The following is a 20133-nucleotide window of genomic DNA, read 5'->3' as shown; positions in this document are numbered from 1 at the left end:
AATGACTAAAAACAATTTTTTTTTTACGTGCGAGGGTGGCTATAACTGCTCAACCCACCCTCGGAGCCGCAGCTGACGTTTACAACGCTTCATAATGCAACTATCTGAGGTAGTTTACGAATTATCGACTGAGAGGAACTTGGTCGTGAAAATCTGTCGCTGGCTTACGGACTATAACGCAATCACACTATTACGTTTGAATTCCATTACAGAAAAAAAAATCAACAAAACTGTGACGCAAATGCTTTTGATGGCTTATAAACAATATATTGAACTGTTATTAGAATAATTTTGACCTTGATGCCATTAGCTGTTTTACAGATACAAGCTGTGTGAAGTTGGTAACACTTCACCCTGTATATATTTTTAGCAATTTAATGGTTTCTTATTTGGTAATCTATTTTTCTACACTTTTTAATATTAAATATTATATTTTAGTTCTGAATTTATATATTAAATGTCTGTTCTGAATTTTGTTGGACATTAATGAATAAATAAATAAATAAAAAATTCTGCCTCGGAACAATACAACAACAACAGCCGCGTATGTGAGATTACCGAAATTTTACAAGAGACGAAAAATTACCTTATATAAATACTGTTTACTCTTTTATAAACCTAACCCATTTAAAGTTGTTTTTATAAAATTTTTATTTTTTTTTAACCAACTACTATAAGCAGGATTTGATCACTGCATTATTTCAATGGGCAGCGGAATAAATACAAATAAAAATTTAAGCTGCCGAAAAAGGATTTTTTTACTTAAATCATATCGATTTTTTATAAAATTGCGAATTTATCCAGCACTGATTCAAAAGCTAAAAAATATGTTTGACATTTTCGCTTGTGTAAATAAATTAAAAAATAATAGTTCTTACAAATTGTGTTGTGGAGAGAGCAAGAATTCAGAAAATATAAAAATTCAAAATTCCTAGTATAATGGTTGAAGTAAGTGGAAGCATTTGTTAAAGATTCTTTAAAGCCAACTAAATTAGCATTTCTGTATTCTGTAAGAACTATTTCAGCAATGGAAGCACACGTCGCAGCTTTCAAGGTGCACGTCGTGGCTTTGATTGCAGGCCTCAGGTAAGCCAACACCCTAGAAGATGTACTTAATTTCACAAATTCTCTCACACTTTCAGAAAAAACCATCGCCGATGCGAAATAGTTGCAATGGACCTTCCACATCCGCAGCCGCAGCAGCAGCCCTAAATTACGAAAGCTGTTGTTGTCCGCAAAAGATAAGGGTGAGTAATAGGAAACCGCAAAATGTGAACAAATTTCCAATCGTATTCGCTGTAACTCTGTTATTCACAGCCACCTACATCATTATCACGCACACGTTTTAGCTCGAGTACAATGCCAAAAATGCACACAAATAATTTGCACACGGGTGCTGGCATGATATCATCAGCGCGTCAGGTGAGTTACAACCGTAAAATGTACGCAGCAAATTGAAACTCAAAAGCAAAATTCACTGCATCACAATTTCATGGCTAAATCACCACCAACATAGTCAACCTACACAATGCCCCGAAGTAGATGTGAGCCGTCGGCAGCGACCTTAGTACAGGATTCTTGTAGCAATCTCAACACCGTTTCAAATACATCTTGTTGCTGTTGCCCACATTGCGGCAAACCACAAGACCCAGCCCAGGCGCCAATGACGTCACTGTGCCGGTCGTCGCCGCCAAAGCAATCACTCCCATGTAGAGCGAAGCCACAGCCACGAAAGGAGGAGAAACCTTCACGTAAGTGTGGAAGAAGGTTTTTTTTCAATTTAGTGTGGGCGTGCGTGTGTGAAGTGGTCCACTAGTTTACAAACACCTACGCACATATAATGCAAACTTTCAATTGCTTTGCAGCCGAGACGGAGATTAAGTGTCGCATGCGAAAATTGCAACTGGAAAATTTGGTAAAGGATCAATATTGTCCAGGTGCCATACAAAGTACAATCGATTGTGAGGAGGACTTTAATGAAATGTCATTTAGACTGGTATTCGGCTGTGCTCCAGTACCGTGCACACGACCAACAGTCGAACCGATTTCCCTTATGGAAGCGCTTTGTATGCGCGTCGAGTTGGAGCGTTGTTTACTAAACAATAAGGCGGCCTATGTGGCGGAGTCAAGGAGGGGGTCAAGACAAAGCTCATCGGTGACGGATGAGTAAGCGCACTGAAAGCAAAACTCAATAATGCAAATTAAGCATTTTCCCCCCTTTTTTTAATTAACAGAGTGAACGAGTTTTTCAGCAAAAAATATAAGACGGCACTAAATGAAGCACTGGCTAGTTTTCTGAAGGCAGAGCGATGCTATAGTGCAGAAAATCCAGATGAGGTAAGAATATATATTTCGAGCAATTTGATAATATTATTTTGCTAGTGGATAAACCAAAAATATAAAGGCCTTTTCGGCTCGGTATGCAAAGCTCACTTTATTGCTTACTTAGAAAAAATGTTTTCATTGTTTTTTTATAAACTCAAACTGGTACTTTTTAATTAAATTTTTTCCCTCCAATTACAGAACTCACTCACAATGGATGCTCATATCAATAAGACCAGCACTTGCCTACCAAGCAGCTCTTTCAAAATTACTGCCTACACAGGCAATACGAGACCGACTATGTAGAATTTTATAATTGTATTTTCTATTTTTATACTCATTTGCATAAGTGTGCTGTAGTTGATTACAAAAATTGTTAGTATTGTTGCAAAATCAAGTAATTAAATACTATGTTTATATTACAAAGTGGGGAAGAGTGATAAGTATAGGCGTCTACTACATATCAACTAATTTATACAGCATTAACATTTTGCCAAAACACGACCACACAAACATAGGCGCAAATTTAAATGCATGTACTAGGTTGTTCCATAAGTTTTGCGGCTCGATAAGAAAAACACAATTTTATGGTTGAAATACTCTTTACTATTCAGTAGAGTCTCCATGAGCATAAATACACTTATTCCAATTTATGAATTCCATTTCTGAAGTGAGAATCTGGAATGGCTGCAAAACAAACTGCCACAGCTGTTATGATTTCATCATTTCACGAAAAATTCTTTCCACAGAAAAAATTTTGCTAAGTCTTCAAACAGATGGAAGTCGCCAACAGTTGGAAGTCCAACAGTTCAAACTTTAATTCATGGATTTCAACCATTGTCGAAATGCTCTTGTGACACGGCGCATTGTAATGATAAAAAATCATTTTTTTTCTTTTGCAAACTGGGTATTTTTCCCCAATTTTTTTCCTCGGTCTAAAATATTATACAATAATAGTATTCAAACTTTATTCTTTTACCAGTTCGCAAGTAATCCACAAACAAAATTTCTTGCGCATCACAAAAACTGATGCTAACACTTTCTTGGCCAATTTCCGGGCACGAACTATGTAGTTTCGAAGCTGACGAACAACTCTTTAGCCTTTTATTTGGATTTAGAATCATGGCAATAGTACTAAGTCTCATCAATAGTGATAAATCGACGCAGGAAATCCACTTTTAAAACCTTGTTAATGTTGCTGAGCAAGTCGCATTCGAATGTGTTTTTGTGCACACAGCTTTCTGAAACCCAATACTTCAATCCGAATAGTGCTTGCACTGCCCACTGAGATACCTAGGGCTTCTACTAATTCGCTTTCAATCACTCGACGATTTTCCAATACGATATTCTGCTGTATTTATCCTACAATTCCTGGTGTTGTTGCTGTTTTTGGACGTCTGACATAACAAAAAAGAATTAGGCAAGTAGCAACACTCTCACTTATCGCATCGCAAAACTTATTGAACAACCTAGTATGTACATATGTATGGTAAATGGCGAGCGTCCAGTGAATGTGGATTGAATTTTAATTTCTCATCACTTGCGCCTCATTACTTAACGACTTCGCGCTCAGCTGTGGATCAATTAAATTACGTGTGGAACTGTTGTGCATCGCTGCTATGAAATGCATCAAAAATATAATATAACATTTTCAATCATTTGACCATAATAAACTATATATACGCACCTGAAAATATGTAGGGCTGCCTACAATGGAATGTTTACAATATAAATAAACAATAAAAAATTGGTTGCGATTTTAAATTTACATATGAAAAGTCATAAATATTTCCATTCGAAAAATTCGCATTAAATCAAATGAATTTACTGTACAATTTTTGCGATTTCTTCCTCTTTTTAATAAAAATAATTATTAAAAGAATTCTAATAAGATTAGCAAATTTTATAAGCAAAAATAATTTCTCAATTGATTTACTGACGTTTCAAGCCTCCGACAAGGTTTGGCTATATGCGCATAAATACAAGAAGACTTTAAATTTCGTGATTTTAGATTTTTTTATCTCTTTTTTTTTACTCTGCTGGAACACACGTCCGTCTTATACGTATGTTAATATCATTAGTCTGAAGTGTAACTTAATGCAATTAATGAGCACAGACTCTGCGGCAGATGTTCACTTAACATATTTATCAGAATTTTCTCTTAAATGAAAAAAAAAATTGCTCACCCAATAATTTTAACTAAAATTATAAAAATCAAATTCGAACTCTATTATTTTTAAAGTGAATTGTTTTGCAATACTATAATAAACTTTGTGGGTTTTCAAGCTCGCTGCAGCGTATCTAATGAGAGAATCCAGTACTGGGTTGCCCATATTCGACGGACCCATGTGTTTTTTGGGCCCATTCCAATCGACGAGGCTTGTCGGCAGGCAACAGTCTTTGCGTCAATTGAATCTTATACGGGAATAAATGCAAATCAATGAGGATAATTTGTTGTAAAGTGGTCCGAGCAATGCGCAATTGCTGAGAGCGGCGATTTTGGGATGTCCTTGGTGACGTCTCAACACTGGCCCGTACATGAGGAGTATTCTCATCCGATCACCTTGATCGGTTTTGATTTGGCCTCTTTGGATTAGAAAGAGCATCACCAGCCAAAAACCTTCCGTACAAACGTTTAATGGTGTTCTTAAAAGGCGCACTTTTCACATTATTTAATTTTTTATACGCACGTTAAGTTTTCACAATTGACTTCTTTTGTTGAATGTAAATTTCAACAATTTGGGAGCACTCGCGTGGCGTGTACGGTTCCATGGTAAAAATCTGCTTGGACTGACGCTTCCAACGCGGTGTGTCATTAAGCGATGCGACGTCTCTGTCAAAAGATACAGGGTTGCCAGATGGGTCCGTCGAATATGGGCCACCCTGTAGTAGTCCGCATGCCTTATTTACCGTTATATGCGTTAACCTCAAAAGTTATATTATTGACTTCAAAATACTCCTCATCAACTGCCACTCACTTATGCGAATGTTTGATCCAGCTCTCGAAACATTTCTCGAACTCCAACTTCTGCCTTCGATTTTTTCAATACTTCCTTTCGGCTGTTAAAACACGGGGTTTTCGACTCGATCGAACAGAAGAAATCGCAGGAGGCATTTCAAATTAATTCAATGGCTGTTGGATGGTATTTGTTTCGTTCTTGATCAAAAACTCACGGACAATGATGGCGACGGTGCGTTCTCATATTGCAAAATCAACATGTCCATTTCTAAAACACTAAAAAATTTAAAGACGTGCAGAGGCAACTTTGTTCAAGACGAGGTAACTTTCGCAAATGTCAAGCAATGGCGATACAATTTTGGTAGGTATGTTAATCCTAAATGTGGCATACAACACAAAGACAGCACCCTAATCAGTTGACTTAGAGCGTAACTTGGCGGCTATTCTGGGAGCTTTTTGATCAAGATGGTATAGGTATGTGAACGGGGTTTCCATAGGTACAAAATTATATGTATAAAGAGGTTTATTCGAAAACCTCCTTAAATTTATTTATGATCTAGAGCATTGTCATTCAAGGTTTATATTTTCATCACGTCGAAGCTTACGAACGATCAACGTTTGGATATTTTTTTCAAATACCACCACAATTTAAAGTCGGTGGTAAAGTGAGGGTCAATTTCAGATGAGCAATTTAAGTACAGATTAATAATTAACTCCAAAAGTTGTACGAGCACACAAATTCACAATAAAAATTCGAATTCCGGCAATACTTTTAAGAAATTGAAACCTCCTAAGTTATGCAACTATGATACTTTACTGGTTGTGGCAAAAGGCTTCCATTTCGAATTAGATTGTGCTTTTCAGTGACGATTAATAAGATATCAGGGCAGACTTAACAAACAAAGGTATTCGTGTGCGTGGTTACACAAATGACTAGGAACAAATACATGCCGGTTTGGCATATGGCTACGCAATATCCTTCCTACTTCCGCGGTATAATGGCAGCGTATCGTTTATGTGCGCTTCGAGTTTCTTCCGCCTTAAAAACAATTTCAAAAGAAGCAGCGCTGGTTATCGCTGGAATGCCTGTGATATTGCCAAACGAAGCTCCAGTATTGGCTGAGAGTGAAACGCAACGCATTGTAGCACGGGAACCCAAACTTGGCAGCAAAAATGGAATAACAAAACGAAAAGCCGCTGGGCACAACGCTGCGTTCCAGACTTGCGAAGCTGGCTTGAAAGGAAACATGGAGAAGTGGATTGTTATCTGACTCAATTTTTAACCGGGTTCAAACACGAATCGGACCTCACTTGAGAATACTGTGAGGTAAACGCGATAAATGGCAGGCAATGGCAAACCTCCGAGTGTATTTCTGCCATGAAAAAGCTCCTCGTAAAAATATCTGCCGTTCGGAGTCGGCTTGAAACTGTAGGTCCCTCCATTTGTGGAACAACATCAAGACGCACACCACAAATAGGAGGAGGAGCTCGGCCAAACACCTAACAGAAGTGTACGCGCCAATTATTTATTTTTTTTTTTTATTTAAACGCGATAAATGACGTTCACCACGTATTCTTCGAATGTAAGCGTTTTTATGGCTCCAGATTGAAGGTTCGTAGCATATTTGGAGCAAAATATGACCCAGATTCATTCATGCAATCCATGCTACAAAGCAGGGAAAAATGGACGGCAGCATGCGATGACATAGCAGAGACTATGAAAAAACTAAGCACCCCCGAAAGACTGCGACGAAGAACCAGCGACTAACTCGCCTTTCCACAAAATCGACAGATGTCAGCAACTTCTTCCGTGGCTCGCGGTCAAGTGAAATGAAAATTTTGTTTTCTCAGATGAGAAAACTTTTCGCAAAAAATGTTGTTGCAAGTATTCAGCGGGGCCACCATCCAGTATGCGTAACCCAGCAGAGGCTAAAAAACAATTTTCCTGGGTTCATAGCCGCAGACGATTGGCCGTCTGGCAGTTCAGATCTGAGTCCCTTGAACTACAGTTTGCAATTGGAATTGGAGAACATGGCCAGTCAAAGGACTTACAAAAACTTGGAAAGTCTCAAACAATCTTTGGTTCGATCAGCGACATCAATAACCATGGAAACCCTGCGTGCTGCAAAAGTTGATTGCCCTAATCGATTGAAGGCTTCTGTTAAAGCAAATGATGGGCATTTTGAATGAAAATCAATTTTTTTTTAATATTTGCATTGTTAAATAAAACTAATTTCATTGAAAAATTTATTATAATTTCATATATGTATATAACGGACTTAACTTGTAACAGAACTTATGGCACTTACTTAATCCCATTCCAAACTATTTAAATGCCTTAACGAAGTTTGATATATTTTACTGATAATGCAAATCAAATTATACTATCAATATTTTGACTGCAAATGCAACTGCTACTGCAAAGTACCCATCTATGATACTAAAGCGTTATTCTGATCCTTTTGGTATATAATTTTCCTAACCACTGTTAAATTGCACGCCAACACTTTCTCCTCATATACACTCCGCTGCGAAGCCCGAGCATGTGCTTGACATGGAAGAAAAGATGTGACGCATTAGCGAAAAAAATTGCCGAGAATCAATGCTATCTTACAGTCCCTTGAAACCTTCACTTTGTAATACTGAAATTCAATAAGCTATGAAACTGCATATCCAGAAAAATTTGAAAAATTCTAGTTAAAACAGTTTGAAACGTTGCATTACTAGGTTATTCCATATGTTCTGCGTTTCGATTAAGAAACGCAATAATTTTGTTAGGTCTAGAAACAGATATATACGGTGGATGCTCCAACCGTTCAAACTTTAATTCATGGATTTCAACCATTGTCGAAATGCTCTTGTGACACGGCGCATTGTAATGATAAAAAATCATTTTTTTTTTTGCAAACTGGGTATTTTTCCGCAATTTTTTTCCTCGGTCTAAAGTATTATAATAGTATTCAAAATTTATTCTTTTACCAGTTCGCAAGTAATGCACAAACAAAATTTCTTGCGCATCACAAAAACTGATACTAACACTTTCTTGGCCAATTTCTGGACAAGAACTATGTAGTTTCGGAACTGACGAACAACTTTTTAGCCTCCTATTTGGATTTAGAATCATGGTAATAGAACTAAGTCTCATCAATAGTGATAAATCGACGCAGGAAATCCACTTTCGAAAACCCTCTAAATGTAGCCGAGAAAGTCGCATTCGAATGTGTTTTTGTTCCATTGTTAGCGAGCGCGGCGCTGATTGTGCACACAGCTTTCTGAAACCCAATATTTCAGTCAAAATATTGCTTGCACTGCCCACTGAGATACCTAGGGCTTCTACTAATTCTCTTTCAGTCACTCGACGACTTTCCAATACGATATCCTGCTGTATTTTTTCTGCGATTTCTGGTGTTTGTTGCTGTTTTTGGACGTCCTTGTTGTGGATCGTCTTCTAGACTTGTACGACGAGGTATAAATTCAGCAACCCATCTTTCTATTGTACTAACTGATGGTTAAAAGTCATTATACACTTGCACCATTCGTTCATAAATTTCCTTTGCTTTTAAGGCTTCCAAAATAAAAATTCAATCACTGAACGATACTTAATTTTTTCCTTTGTATAAATTACTGTGACACGTGATACGAAATGGCTTGTAAACAAAGAATGAATTGACATTTTGAAATAAAACCTCAAAATATGTTCATATGAAGAGTGTACCAACTTAACAACTGTCTTGACTTGGTTCTATCTTATCGGTGCGCAAAACTTATTGAACAACCTATTGTAGTATATGATATTTGTTGTAGTATAAACTACATTGTGCATATACTATGGTAAAAAAATTGTGGTGTGCTTATAATTTCACAACAGGGTATATACTTCTATGGTATGTATGAGAAGAAAGCGTAGGGATACGAACTAATAGCGGTGAGGGCACGTAAAAGCCGACACTTAGTATAGAATATAAAGTAAAATGTATATGACTATAATATGTAACTGTATATAGCCTCCGAATAAATTTAATATAAATTCCTCACCCTCATAAAAATTCAATGATTATTCAGAATCGCCACGGTTGATGTGATTCAACAAAATTCCATTTAATCAATTAAATACTTGTGAAGGCCATTATGAATTATTGCATTGAATCAACCAAGTAATTATATTAAGTAATCGGGTTAAGCACATGCACACGCCATAAATATCAAACAAAAAGGAACATACAAAAAAAAAAAAAATTAAATAAAATTATATGTGGCGCAGTAAGGCAGAGCAACTGGGACTTTTATTCATATAGGTATTGTAATAGCAGATTATCTGGCCTCCCGCGGATGGAGATAGAAGTAAGCGTATTGTACAAAAACTTTTTTTATAAAATACTAGAAGTACCAAGTGAAATTCGTACCACCTAAATTTTGATAGAAAGTAATTCTTCATAGACGATTATGAAGCCCAATTAACCTTCCAATCCCAATTCATATTGGCCGCACCGAGGACGCATGTATAACAAAGACAACAGCCGAAGCTGACCAGTGGTAGCCAAAATGTAGTTGCTAAGTAAATAGAAGCGTAAGCGTTCCTTTAGAGCTTAAATGAAACCTCTTCCTGATTCAAATGAATTCAATCCATTTCATTTACTTGGAAAAGAATTTAGTTTTTTTCTTATGGTGTGCACGCAAATAAGCACGTGAACACGCGACATAAAATTATGAACGCGTGAAACGCAGAATATTCACATTAATTCCGACAATTGGCCTTCTAATACGTTGATAGTCACCGCAAAGGGCAGACGCACGCGAAATTTCCGCCGTTTAAATTCGAATCAAAAGTCTGTTGATATCATAAGAGCATTTTCCAAAGTTTATTCACTCATTAGGCTATGTTTTCGAAAAAGAATGCTAGAGGTCACAAAAGGTATAAACAACAAACGAGAGCAGAAGTGGAAGCTATTTCTCATCAAGATTAACATTTTTGTCGGCAATAATTGAGATGTCTAGCATAGAAAGTCTACACGGGTTTGAGGATGCATCGGCACGGATTGCATTGATTTTTTGCGGTAATTTTATTAACATAAAATGAAGATATGTAAAGCTCCAAACCGTAAGAATAAGGGCTGCAGGAGCGACATTTAGTTCTTGAGAAATCAAAAAAAGTTATGTCTTGGAACTCTTCGACCGATTTTCTTTTACTTTTCAAGGGTAGTCACAATGTGATGCGCATGTCGTTAGAAAGACCTTAACCCTCATCTTACTAATACAAACAGTTACAATTCCAAGCAGCACGTGTCTTCAAGACACATACAAGTATACGAGTATGATCTGCAAAAATCAAAAAAAAAATGGAAACCTGAGAATATACTTATAGAGTTATTTTATTAATTACATCCTTCGCATAGTGAAATTTTCTTAGCGAGTTCGTAGAGACATTTTTTATTACATTTTTGATAGGAACCCAAACCAAACCTCTATGTCTATTTAGTTTACATGAATAAGGGAAATAAGGGATTACATTATAGCATGGTTAGGTTTCGGTAACGCAGAACCAACAGTCTTGGGAATGTATCTTAAGTGTCGTATTGCCTTATGCCGTAAAGTTTTTAGCGGTTAAATAAATATTTACAGGCGGCCGTCGTAGCCGAGTGAATTGGTACGTGGCTATCATTCGGAAGTATCCGGAAAAGTACCCTCGAAACCCGGAAAAGTTTTTCGAATAGCTGTCTCATCTCGCAGGCAATGGCAAACTTCCGAGCGTATTTCTGCCGTTCGGAGACGGCTAGAAACTGTAGGTCCCTCCATTTGTGGAGCAACCAGAAGCTTACCAAATACAAGTGATACAGGTATGCTAAAAAAGAAAGCCACGTTATTGCAAACTTTAAAGAGAGCCACAGAATACGATGGCTAAAAATTTGCGACGAAAAATGATCAAATAAAAGGGACTCTATTGACCCATTTTTAGACAAATTTAACAAAACGATTATGGATTTAAGTTTGGGAAAAGAGATGACTTATTTTGAAAGCTCGTACCCGATAAAACTCTTGTGTGCTCAAAAGAAACCTCGGTTCCAGGGTATAAGATCAATTGAGGAGGGAATAACCTTCCTTACTTGTACAAATGCTGCTGGAAATCATAAAGTAAAAATAATGTTTATTGGGAATTCGGCGAAACCGCGATCATTAAATTTTTTTTCTGACATGTCTGGGGTGCGCAAAGGAAATAAAATCGAGTTTCTACTGTACATACATATGTATATGAGTATCTATCTCGCTTTTTATGCTGCGAACATTTTTATGTGAACAAAATTACAATACCCATGTGTAGACTAGTACGCTCGGGTATAAATATGTGTACATATGTAAATGCTTAAACAAAAATACAACGCTAATAAAAGGCTAATAAACCATAAACTGGACATTATTGAAACGCCACGCTGTACTAGCATAGTATGAAGCGTAAGCAACTGAACAAAATGATGCATCCTTGAAGAGTTTTTATGGCTTAAATATTTTTATTATCAATAAAAGGGGATGTACATAAATGAATGTGTACGTACATACATACATAGGTGTGTCATACTCGTGTTTGAGTCAAGAAGTGCATACGTACATACATTTAAGCATAGCTAATGTTTGCACGTATGCAACCGGCTTATCATTACTTTATTATGCGAATTAGCAATTTTGATTTAAAAGTACCATAAATACTTGCACAGATACGCACATAAATTCATATAGTATTATCACATCATAAATTATACATGTGCAGATCTTTCGCCAGGCTCAATGTGCTAGCCTACAAATAAAATACCTTCCCCATAAAATGTTTATCAACATGTAAAACTTGAACACTGGCAGGTAAAAAAGCTTAGTCTCTTTCTATAGGATGTCATAAAATTTATTAAAATTAAAATCTCCCCTAATCCTTTCCATTCCATGCTTAAAGCACTTGTGAAACTTGTAAAATTGCTGGTGATTAACAGCATTTATGAGCATAAAACCAGCTTTTCAACTTGGCCTGCCATTTGTCCTTCAAAATTTTGAGGAACTGGCTTCATTAACGCACTTCAAGCAAACACTTCTCTACGAAGTTAAAATGGCATTATTTTTGAAAAAGTGATATGTTCACTTCTATTTTAACACTAAATTAAATTTATAATAAATATCAGACCCTACTTGCACCAGTTTTTTTTTATTGAAACGTTATAAATAAATTGCATGCTATTACACCTAGTTTACATTATCAAGTAATATTTTTCTTTTAAATGCGACAGTATTTACATGAAATACATATGTAACTGGAAGACCGCTGACAGAAATGTACATCTTTTGCCAGCCGTTAGAATTTCTGGAACACGATCATTTCTTTTTTCGTTTAAGTCTCCGGTATTGCTCATCTGGATTGACAAGCTGCCGGGGTTGGTATGTTTTTCGAGCCTTTCGGTATGAGCTGCAGCTCCATAAGTCCAAACGGGTTTAAATACTTGGTTATAAATTAAAAGTTTGTTCTGTATAGAATGAGGCGAACTTCTTCCAGTTAGGTTAGCCTGGTTGGCAATAAGCCACGCATAAACCTTTTGGTACCTAGCAATACCAAATGGAGCCCCACCTCTTTGAAAACTGAAAATAAACATGAAAGCTGAAAGTAGATGAGACTACATGATGGGATGTCATCGATTTTGTCGAATCTAAGCAGAGCTGAGAGATCCGCTTTTGAAACGTCCTCTAAACCCTCAAACTGTGAGGCTCCCAGGCATTTGAAACGCGTTTTTGATAATGCCGGACAATCCACGGAAAGTGTTATACAGTTTACTTAACATCCTCTCTGCATTTCCTGCATTTGCCCGTGTTAGCAATCCCTATTTTGTGAGCATGTGTGGCCAACATATATGGCCTGTCAGCGTACCTATAATTGCTCTGCAGTCCTTTCGTCAGAGCATAAGCACGAATTGAATCGGTCTTTTACACATTTTGTTCTACAAATAAACATCTTTTGCATGTGGTTAGATTGGTCCACCTAGCTGTCCGCTTGGCAAATACTGCTGTGGTCTGGCAGCTTGATAGGCTGCATAATCCCTCCTTTTGAGCAGTAAACGCCCGCTCCCACCCCGACCAAAGTTTTAGAGTCGTCTGGATAGATGGGAAAAGTCCTAAAGCAAGGCTTCGTGCCCTTGCGCCATCCCTCCTCTTCAGTTGTAGTATGAAACCTTCTCTCCCAATTAAAGTACGGAGTCATGTAGTCTGTGCAACCGGAACTCCTCTTTCCTATTGAGCTATGTCCGAAGATTCCACAAGTGAATACTACAGCAGCCACTAAACTCCCCGCGGTTTTCGCTGCCAGATTTTCCGCCATAAGGTCAATAGGTTGCATGCTGCGCATCCGTTCCAGCGCCGCCGTTGGAGTGGTTTTCATCGCTCCTGTTATGCTCAGAGTCGGTGAATCCTTTCCAGAGGCATTAAGTATGTCAATTTTCTTGTCGCAGTCCACCATACTAGGGCCCCATACGGCCATATAGGTCTAACTACTGCCGTGTAGCACCAATGCATCAGTGAAGGCGATATACCCCAAATAACGCCCAGCATTCTTTTACATGCGTACAATGCATTACTGGCCTTTTTCACCCTGCTTCACAGCAAGCTACTGTCCAGTATTACTCTGAGGTACCTCGCATGATCTTTGGGAAGTAATTCGGTGTTGCCTAACTTCGGGAGGTTCCAAGCCGGGACCTTGTACTTCCTAGTAGAAAGTATCATGTCCGCACGAGATGTCCATTGGGTAACGCTCGTATCGTTCCACTCCGCTCTTATCTTCCTGGTGGCTAGTATCTGCTTTATCCATAGATAAACCGCCCTGATATATCTAGGAAATCTGATGGCTCCTTCACGGAGCGGAAAAGTGAGACACTCAACTTGCTGATGGAGTCTCACTTTCCTGGCAATCAGATAAGCATCAGCCGGCAACAGCCCTTATTGATAGAGGCAGTTGTCAGAGCTGCTACACCTTCTCGGCATGACTGGTTCGTTGCCAGATCTGTGGTGAATGAGGCCGCCATTCGATTTGCCATCAAATCTTTTGGCGACTACAAGTCGCCCGGACCAGATGGCATATATCCTGCCATGCTGAAGGAGGGTGCAGAGTTCGTGACAGCAGCCCTGAAGAAAATCTTCTCGACATGCCTGGCACTGGCTTACATACCACGCTCTTGGAGGATGGTGAGGGTCGCCTTCATCCCAAAGGTTGGAAAAGACGACTACACCAGCTCCAAAAGCTTTAGACCCATCAGCATGACCTCTTTCATGCTGAAAAGTCTCGAACGACTGGTGGAACTGCGCATACGTCAGAAGTCGCTGAAGGCTCACCCTCTGTCTCTATTTCAGCATGCCTATCAGAGTGGAAAATCCTGCGAGTCGGCACTGCAAAACCTTGTTGCTAGGGTAGAGTTGGCCATCGACAGGAGGGACTACGCTATGGGTATCTTTTTAGCCATAGAGGGGGCGTTTGATAATGCCACTTTTGATAGTATGTGTAACTCTGCTAGTAGGCACGGCGTAGACCGGGTGCTAGTAAATTGGATTCGTTCGATGCTGGCCCAAAGAATCATTTCGGTGCGAGCTGAGGAAGATCTGCTGGTGTCATCTGGGGTTAACAGAGGCTGCCCCCAAGGCGGTGTACTGTCTCCGTTGCTCTGGTGCATGGTAATCGATCCTCTACTCACCACCTTAAACGATTCGGGAGTCTACGCACAAGCATATGCGGACGATGTTGCTTGTTTGGTAACAGGCTCTTCGCTTATGAACATCTGCAGGAAAGTGCAGAAAACTCTGGATCGGATTGACACTTGGTGCTTTGCGAACGGGCTGTCGGCAAATCCCGCCAAGACTGGTATTGTCCTCTTTACCAGAAGGAGGAAGCTTGATGGACTCGTTCTGCCAAAGCTAAAAGGAGTCAGAATCCAGCTATCCAAGGAAATCAAATATCTTGGAGTAATCCTCGATAGCAAGCTCCTATGGAAATCACACGTTGAAACAAAGGCATCAAAAGCGCTGACAGCTTTCTGGCTATGATAAGACCCATTATCACCTATGCATCAGTGGTCTGGATGAGCAGACTCTCCCTAGTGGGAGTCAGGAGGACCTTATCGAGACTACAACGCACTGTGGCCATCTGTTGCACCGGAGCTTTTCCGACTACTTCAGGCCCGGCACTAGATGCTCTGATTTGTTTACCACCACTTGATGCTTTCATCCGAGGAGAGGCCTTGAAGGCCATCTGCAGACTGAAACACAGTGGGAACTGGTACGGCCCTTGTCCGGCATTGGAACACAGGGAAGGCATGGACATCGATCCGAGGATTCTCTCCATGCCCCTTGACTCCATGCCATCAAGGGTCGTACTTGAAAAGAGATACAGTGTAGTGCTACCAGAGGCTCAGTTGTGGGGAGACTCAGAAAATGAGCCCGGCAAACACTGTTTTCGCATTTTTACGGATGGCTCCAGGACCGAGCATGGCTCCGGCTCTGGGGTCTACGTGGAATCCAGCGGGTCAAAACTGCACTTTGCTCTTGGAATGCATGCATCTGTGTTTCAAGCGGAGGTGTATGCAGTTCAAGAAGCGATGAACTTTGTTGTGGAAAAACGATGGAGAGGCAGATCTATATGTGTCTGCAGCGACAGCCAAGCAGCGCTTATGGCCTTAGACAGCCCTCAAACCACATCAGGGGTAGTGAAGTCCTGTAAATCCAGGCTGAACTATGTCGGCAGACATAATAGCCTGATGCTAACATGGGTCCCGGGACACGTGGGTATCGCGGGTAACGAGAACTCTGACTCCTTAGCTAAGATGGGCTCTGAGGCCAACTTCTTTGGCCCAGAGCCCGCTTTGCCACTCCCCTCTGCGGCCATCACGGCCACGGTTAGCAAATGGGTAACTACTACCCACAAGCGAGCTTGGCAGGCTGAGAGAGGCTGCAGATGGACAAAACTGATGTTACCTGTCATGTCCGATCGACTGTCGCAACCCTTCTGTCATTAAGCAGAGGGGAGTGCAGACGGCTGGTAGGACTGATGACGGGCCACTTTCTGTGGGCAAAGCACATGGAAAGGTTGGGCATCTCAGACAGTGTACTCTGCCCAGCTTGTGAAGAGGAGGATGAGACGGCGGACCACTTCCAGTATGTCTGCCCCGCCTTCGCTCGAATCAGGTTTGAGGTCTTTGGCACTGATGTGTTAAGAAGCGACCATCTTGGCTCCTTGGCACCACAAGATCTACTCAGATTTCTTCGGAGATCGGGTAGATTTAAAGAAAATTAAAAGGGAATCCAAGTGTAGTACAATGGACTCAATTAATGTCTGAGTGCTGCACTTGCTAGTTGTCCCGACAAAAAAAAAAAAAAAAAAAGATATATCTAGAAATACTCCTAGAGCATACTCTTTATATTCGAAGGCCTTGAAGGTGAGTAAAGTGCAGTTTGAGTAGATCTGTCTTTAGTGTAAGTGTGCTGAGTATTCGATAATTCGTCCGGCACAATTTGGTTCTGATGTATGCGTCTAGAATGTTCTCTAACGTTTTCAGGAGAAATGAAGTCAGACTAATGGGCCTGTATTCCTTCGAGTAAAGGGAGTTGTTTCCTTCTTCCAGTAAACCAGTTTATTTTTTGCATTTCGAGGTTTAATTTCGCATCTTTTATTTTAACGTACTCCTTCCAACAGAGTTTGGCATCAAGCGTCATTCTAAGTACTTCGCAGTATTGGAGTTCGGAATTTGAATGTCTGATATTTAGTATATAGGACGATATTAAAATTTTGTATCGTAAAATCTACATGAAGTGATTTCGCTTCGTAAAGTTTTATATGCCACTTTGTAGTCCATTCGGTAATTTTGTTAACATCTTCCTGAAGCTTGCACGTATCGTCAGCAAAGTCAACTGTAGTGCTAGTCTTCGAGACCGGAAAGTCAGATGTGAAAATTCCTTGTGGAACCCCAGCTTTAGGCTCTAATAAAAGTTATCGCACTTGATCCTAAAATATCTGTAGTTTAGATACAAAGTAAATACGTCCGAAAAATCCCAAACTTTCACAAATGAAAAAAATTACGCTCTGACACAAATTGCAAATTATCTTTAATTTTACATGCAAAACAACGTATACAGGAAGTTAGAAGAAAGAAATGCACACTTCCCTATATTGTATACAAAACAATAAACCCATTTATACAAATTTCAACCAGCCGCGCAATTGATACATCTCGGTCTAAAAGGGTTGAAGCCCATGTAGTAAAAATGTCTAAGATGTCAGACTTAACAACTATTGTATGTATAATGAAATTTACTTTCAAACTTCTTAATTTTGGAATTCTTATTCCTTCCTTTCCACATTTATTGCCCTTTTGGCATTTCTTCCACGAATTGTTTTGCGAAATACTAAATGTGTCTGAAATTAGGTGATCTTAGCCGGTGAAAATAATGTCATTTAACTTATATACTCGTATACGTATCTGGCATACAGATTTGCACAGGGTTATGTGCTTGGCCTAGTCTTTCTTCCAACTTGTGGTGTGCGTGCAGATTTTGTTTGGAAAATGGAGTGACCAACTGGTTTATGCTGCATCCAAATGGCAATGGCTTTGTATGAAAGCCGCTTCATGACAAAATTCCACTTGGAGGTGTGCCATTGCCAATCGAAGTGCGGTAGCTTTTATAAAAAACATTTTTTTCTATCCTGTACTGTTTTATATACACTGTGGATATCGAATCGGCTGACAACTGTACATACAACAGGCGCGTATACAAGAACACGGCATCTATGATATTTGTGCAAAGAAAATTAACGCCTAGCGACAGTAGACGTTTATTGATACCAAAGTGAAACAGTTAACTGGCAGTTGATTGGTTTCTGAGAAGCAACTTTTTTTTAATCTTAAGAGGGTACTTAGGTACCTGTTAAACGCTAAGCTAATTAAAAAACTTTCACATTTTCTCTTTTAAAATTTTGTACCAATGCTAAAGCTTTATAAGTACGTGGTTCATATAGGGTTTTTCAACAAGAACTTTTACCCAAAAGATAACAGAAAATTTTGATTGTCATTATCGACATATGATATTTTTAAAAATTATAAAAAAAGGCCATAAGGCAACAGCGGGCAATGACCCATCACTAAAATACGTATGTATGTATGTGCGTCCCCGTACTTAAGTAAGCACTTATAGGTACATACATATATATTTTCATATGCATACGATATATCACACATGCGATGTTTACACGCATTAAAAGAAAGTAATTGATTTGTAGTGGTAAATATTGACACAATTAGGCATAAAGCTAAATACACACCAGGCAACCGTTGAAGCAACGGTTGCAGCAACGTGTTGCCTTTGTTTAAGAAACACGTTGCGACCGTTGCTTCAATCTCAGTATTGTGTATAACTGTGGTGCAGGAAAGGTACAAGCGGAAGATACGTAAAATTAAATTTTTTAAATGATCGACGAAATGCGTAAAATTACTTCTCTTATTATAATTGACGAACTTTTGTACGAAAATGAGGAAGAAGAGATGCAACAAAAGAAGAGGAAAAAAATCTGGTCCAAAAATTGGCTTTTAAAAAAATCGAATTTTCGAACGAGAGGCTGCTGAAAGAACTGAACAGCGGACTATAAAAATTACATGAGGATGGACGAAGCCCTGTTTAGAAAATTGTTGGACTTCGTAAAGGCCAAAATAACGAAACAAGATACCATAATGAGAGAGGCAATATCAGCAGAAATTAGACTGGCAATAACTTTGCGGTATCTTGCAACAGGAAACGCTTTTGCGGACTTGAAATTTTTATCAATTTTATTGTATTCATTTTTTAATTGTTCGTATGCTTTTTTTCTAAAATTTGTATTTTTATATTTTTCACTACTTATATCCCACAGCTCTCTCAAATTTTTATATTCGTTAATAAAATTAACATAATTTTCATTATTTTCAATTGCCATTTTTTCCTTTTTCACTTTATTTTACTCCGCACGAACCTTCTTCTTTGCTTGTGTTCAACGAACTGAACGAGTAAAAGCAGTAAACAATGATACACACGAAGCAACGGTTGCAGCAACCTATCCCAAAAATCAAATTTATTTGATATTTCAGGCAACGGTTGCAGCAACTCGAAAATCATTTGGCAACACAGCTACACACGAGGCAACGGTTGCTTCAACATGGCCGAGTTGCTGCAAGGGTTGCCTGGTGTGTATTTAGCTTAACAAACGCAAAACACCCTCCACGAAAGCAACAAAATGGTGCAGTTAGCGTATTCGTATGATAGATTACCAGGTTTGCTATTTCGAAAAGAAAAAAGAAAATTGTGAGGGGAACTTTGGCTACGACACCACTTGGCAGATTCGACAGCCGCATTCTGCACGATCATTCACATGTATTCACACATCCGTCCAATACAAGGATGATAGAATACATGGTTGCGTCTTCCGAATTCGCTGTGCCGTTAGAGCCCATGAATAAACGAATAAAAGGAAGGGAAGTTATTTGTTTGTGGAAGAGGAAGAAAGTATAGACAAACTGTTTTGCCACAGCGTATTCCGCATCACACGTTGCTCAGACGACAAGGCAGTCAGTCATTCGTTCATTTATTTCGTTTATCATTAAAACGAGCTAAATTTTAAAGACACCCCAAGTAACATCAGGCCATCAGCTGATTCTGTCAAATTCGCTCAGAGCCGAATAAATAGCACACCTCTAAATTCTTTTCACCATGCGTGTCAGGTGCTACGATCTACTTTATGATAGGGACAGCAAGACTTAACTATCACAAATGCATGGTGAAAAGAATTGAGAAGGTGAGACCAACACTAGACCGTTATC

The 20133-nt window shown here is 39.0% G+C and overlaps 2 protein-coding genes across 3 annotated transcripts in view; one reads left to right on the top strand and one right to left on the bottom strand.

The window, feature by feature from the left end:
• LOC128862584 (adenosine deaminase 2-A-like) overlaps positions 1 to 20133 on the bottom strand; it is a 77991-nt gene that overhangs the window by 47436 nt on the left and 10422 nt on the right. The window lies entirely within an intron of this gene.
• LOC128862586 (uncharacterized) lies at positions 860 to 2746 on the top strand. Its single transcript, XM_054101309.1, has 8 exons — positions 860 to 948; positions 1015 to 1086; positions 1143 to 1247; positions 1318 to 1422; positions 1517 to 1751; positions 1866 to 2166; positions 2235 to 2337; positions 2524 to 2746. The coding sequence occupies exons 1-8, from the start codon at positions 940 to 942 to the stop codon at positions 2626 to 2628; spliced, it is 1035 nt and encodes a 344-aa protein (XP_053957284.1). The 5' UTR covers positions 860 to 939; the 3' UTR covers positions 2629 to 2746.

The sequence above is a fragment of the Anastrepha ludens genome, chromosome 4 (assembly GCF_028408465.1).
Source record: "Anastrepha ludens isolate Willacy chromosome 4, idAnaLude1.1, whole genome shotgun sequence".
Taxonomy (NCBI): domain Eukaryota; kingdom Metazoa; phylum Arthropoda; class Insecta; order Diptera; family Tephritidae; genus Anastrepha; species Anastrepha ludens.
Note: the sequence above shows the minus strand (reverse complement) of the source record. Positions and strands in the feature narration are given on the sequence as shown.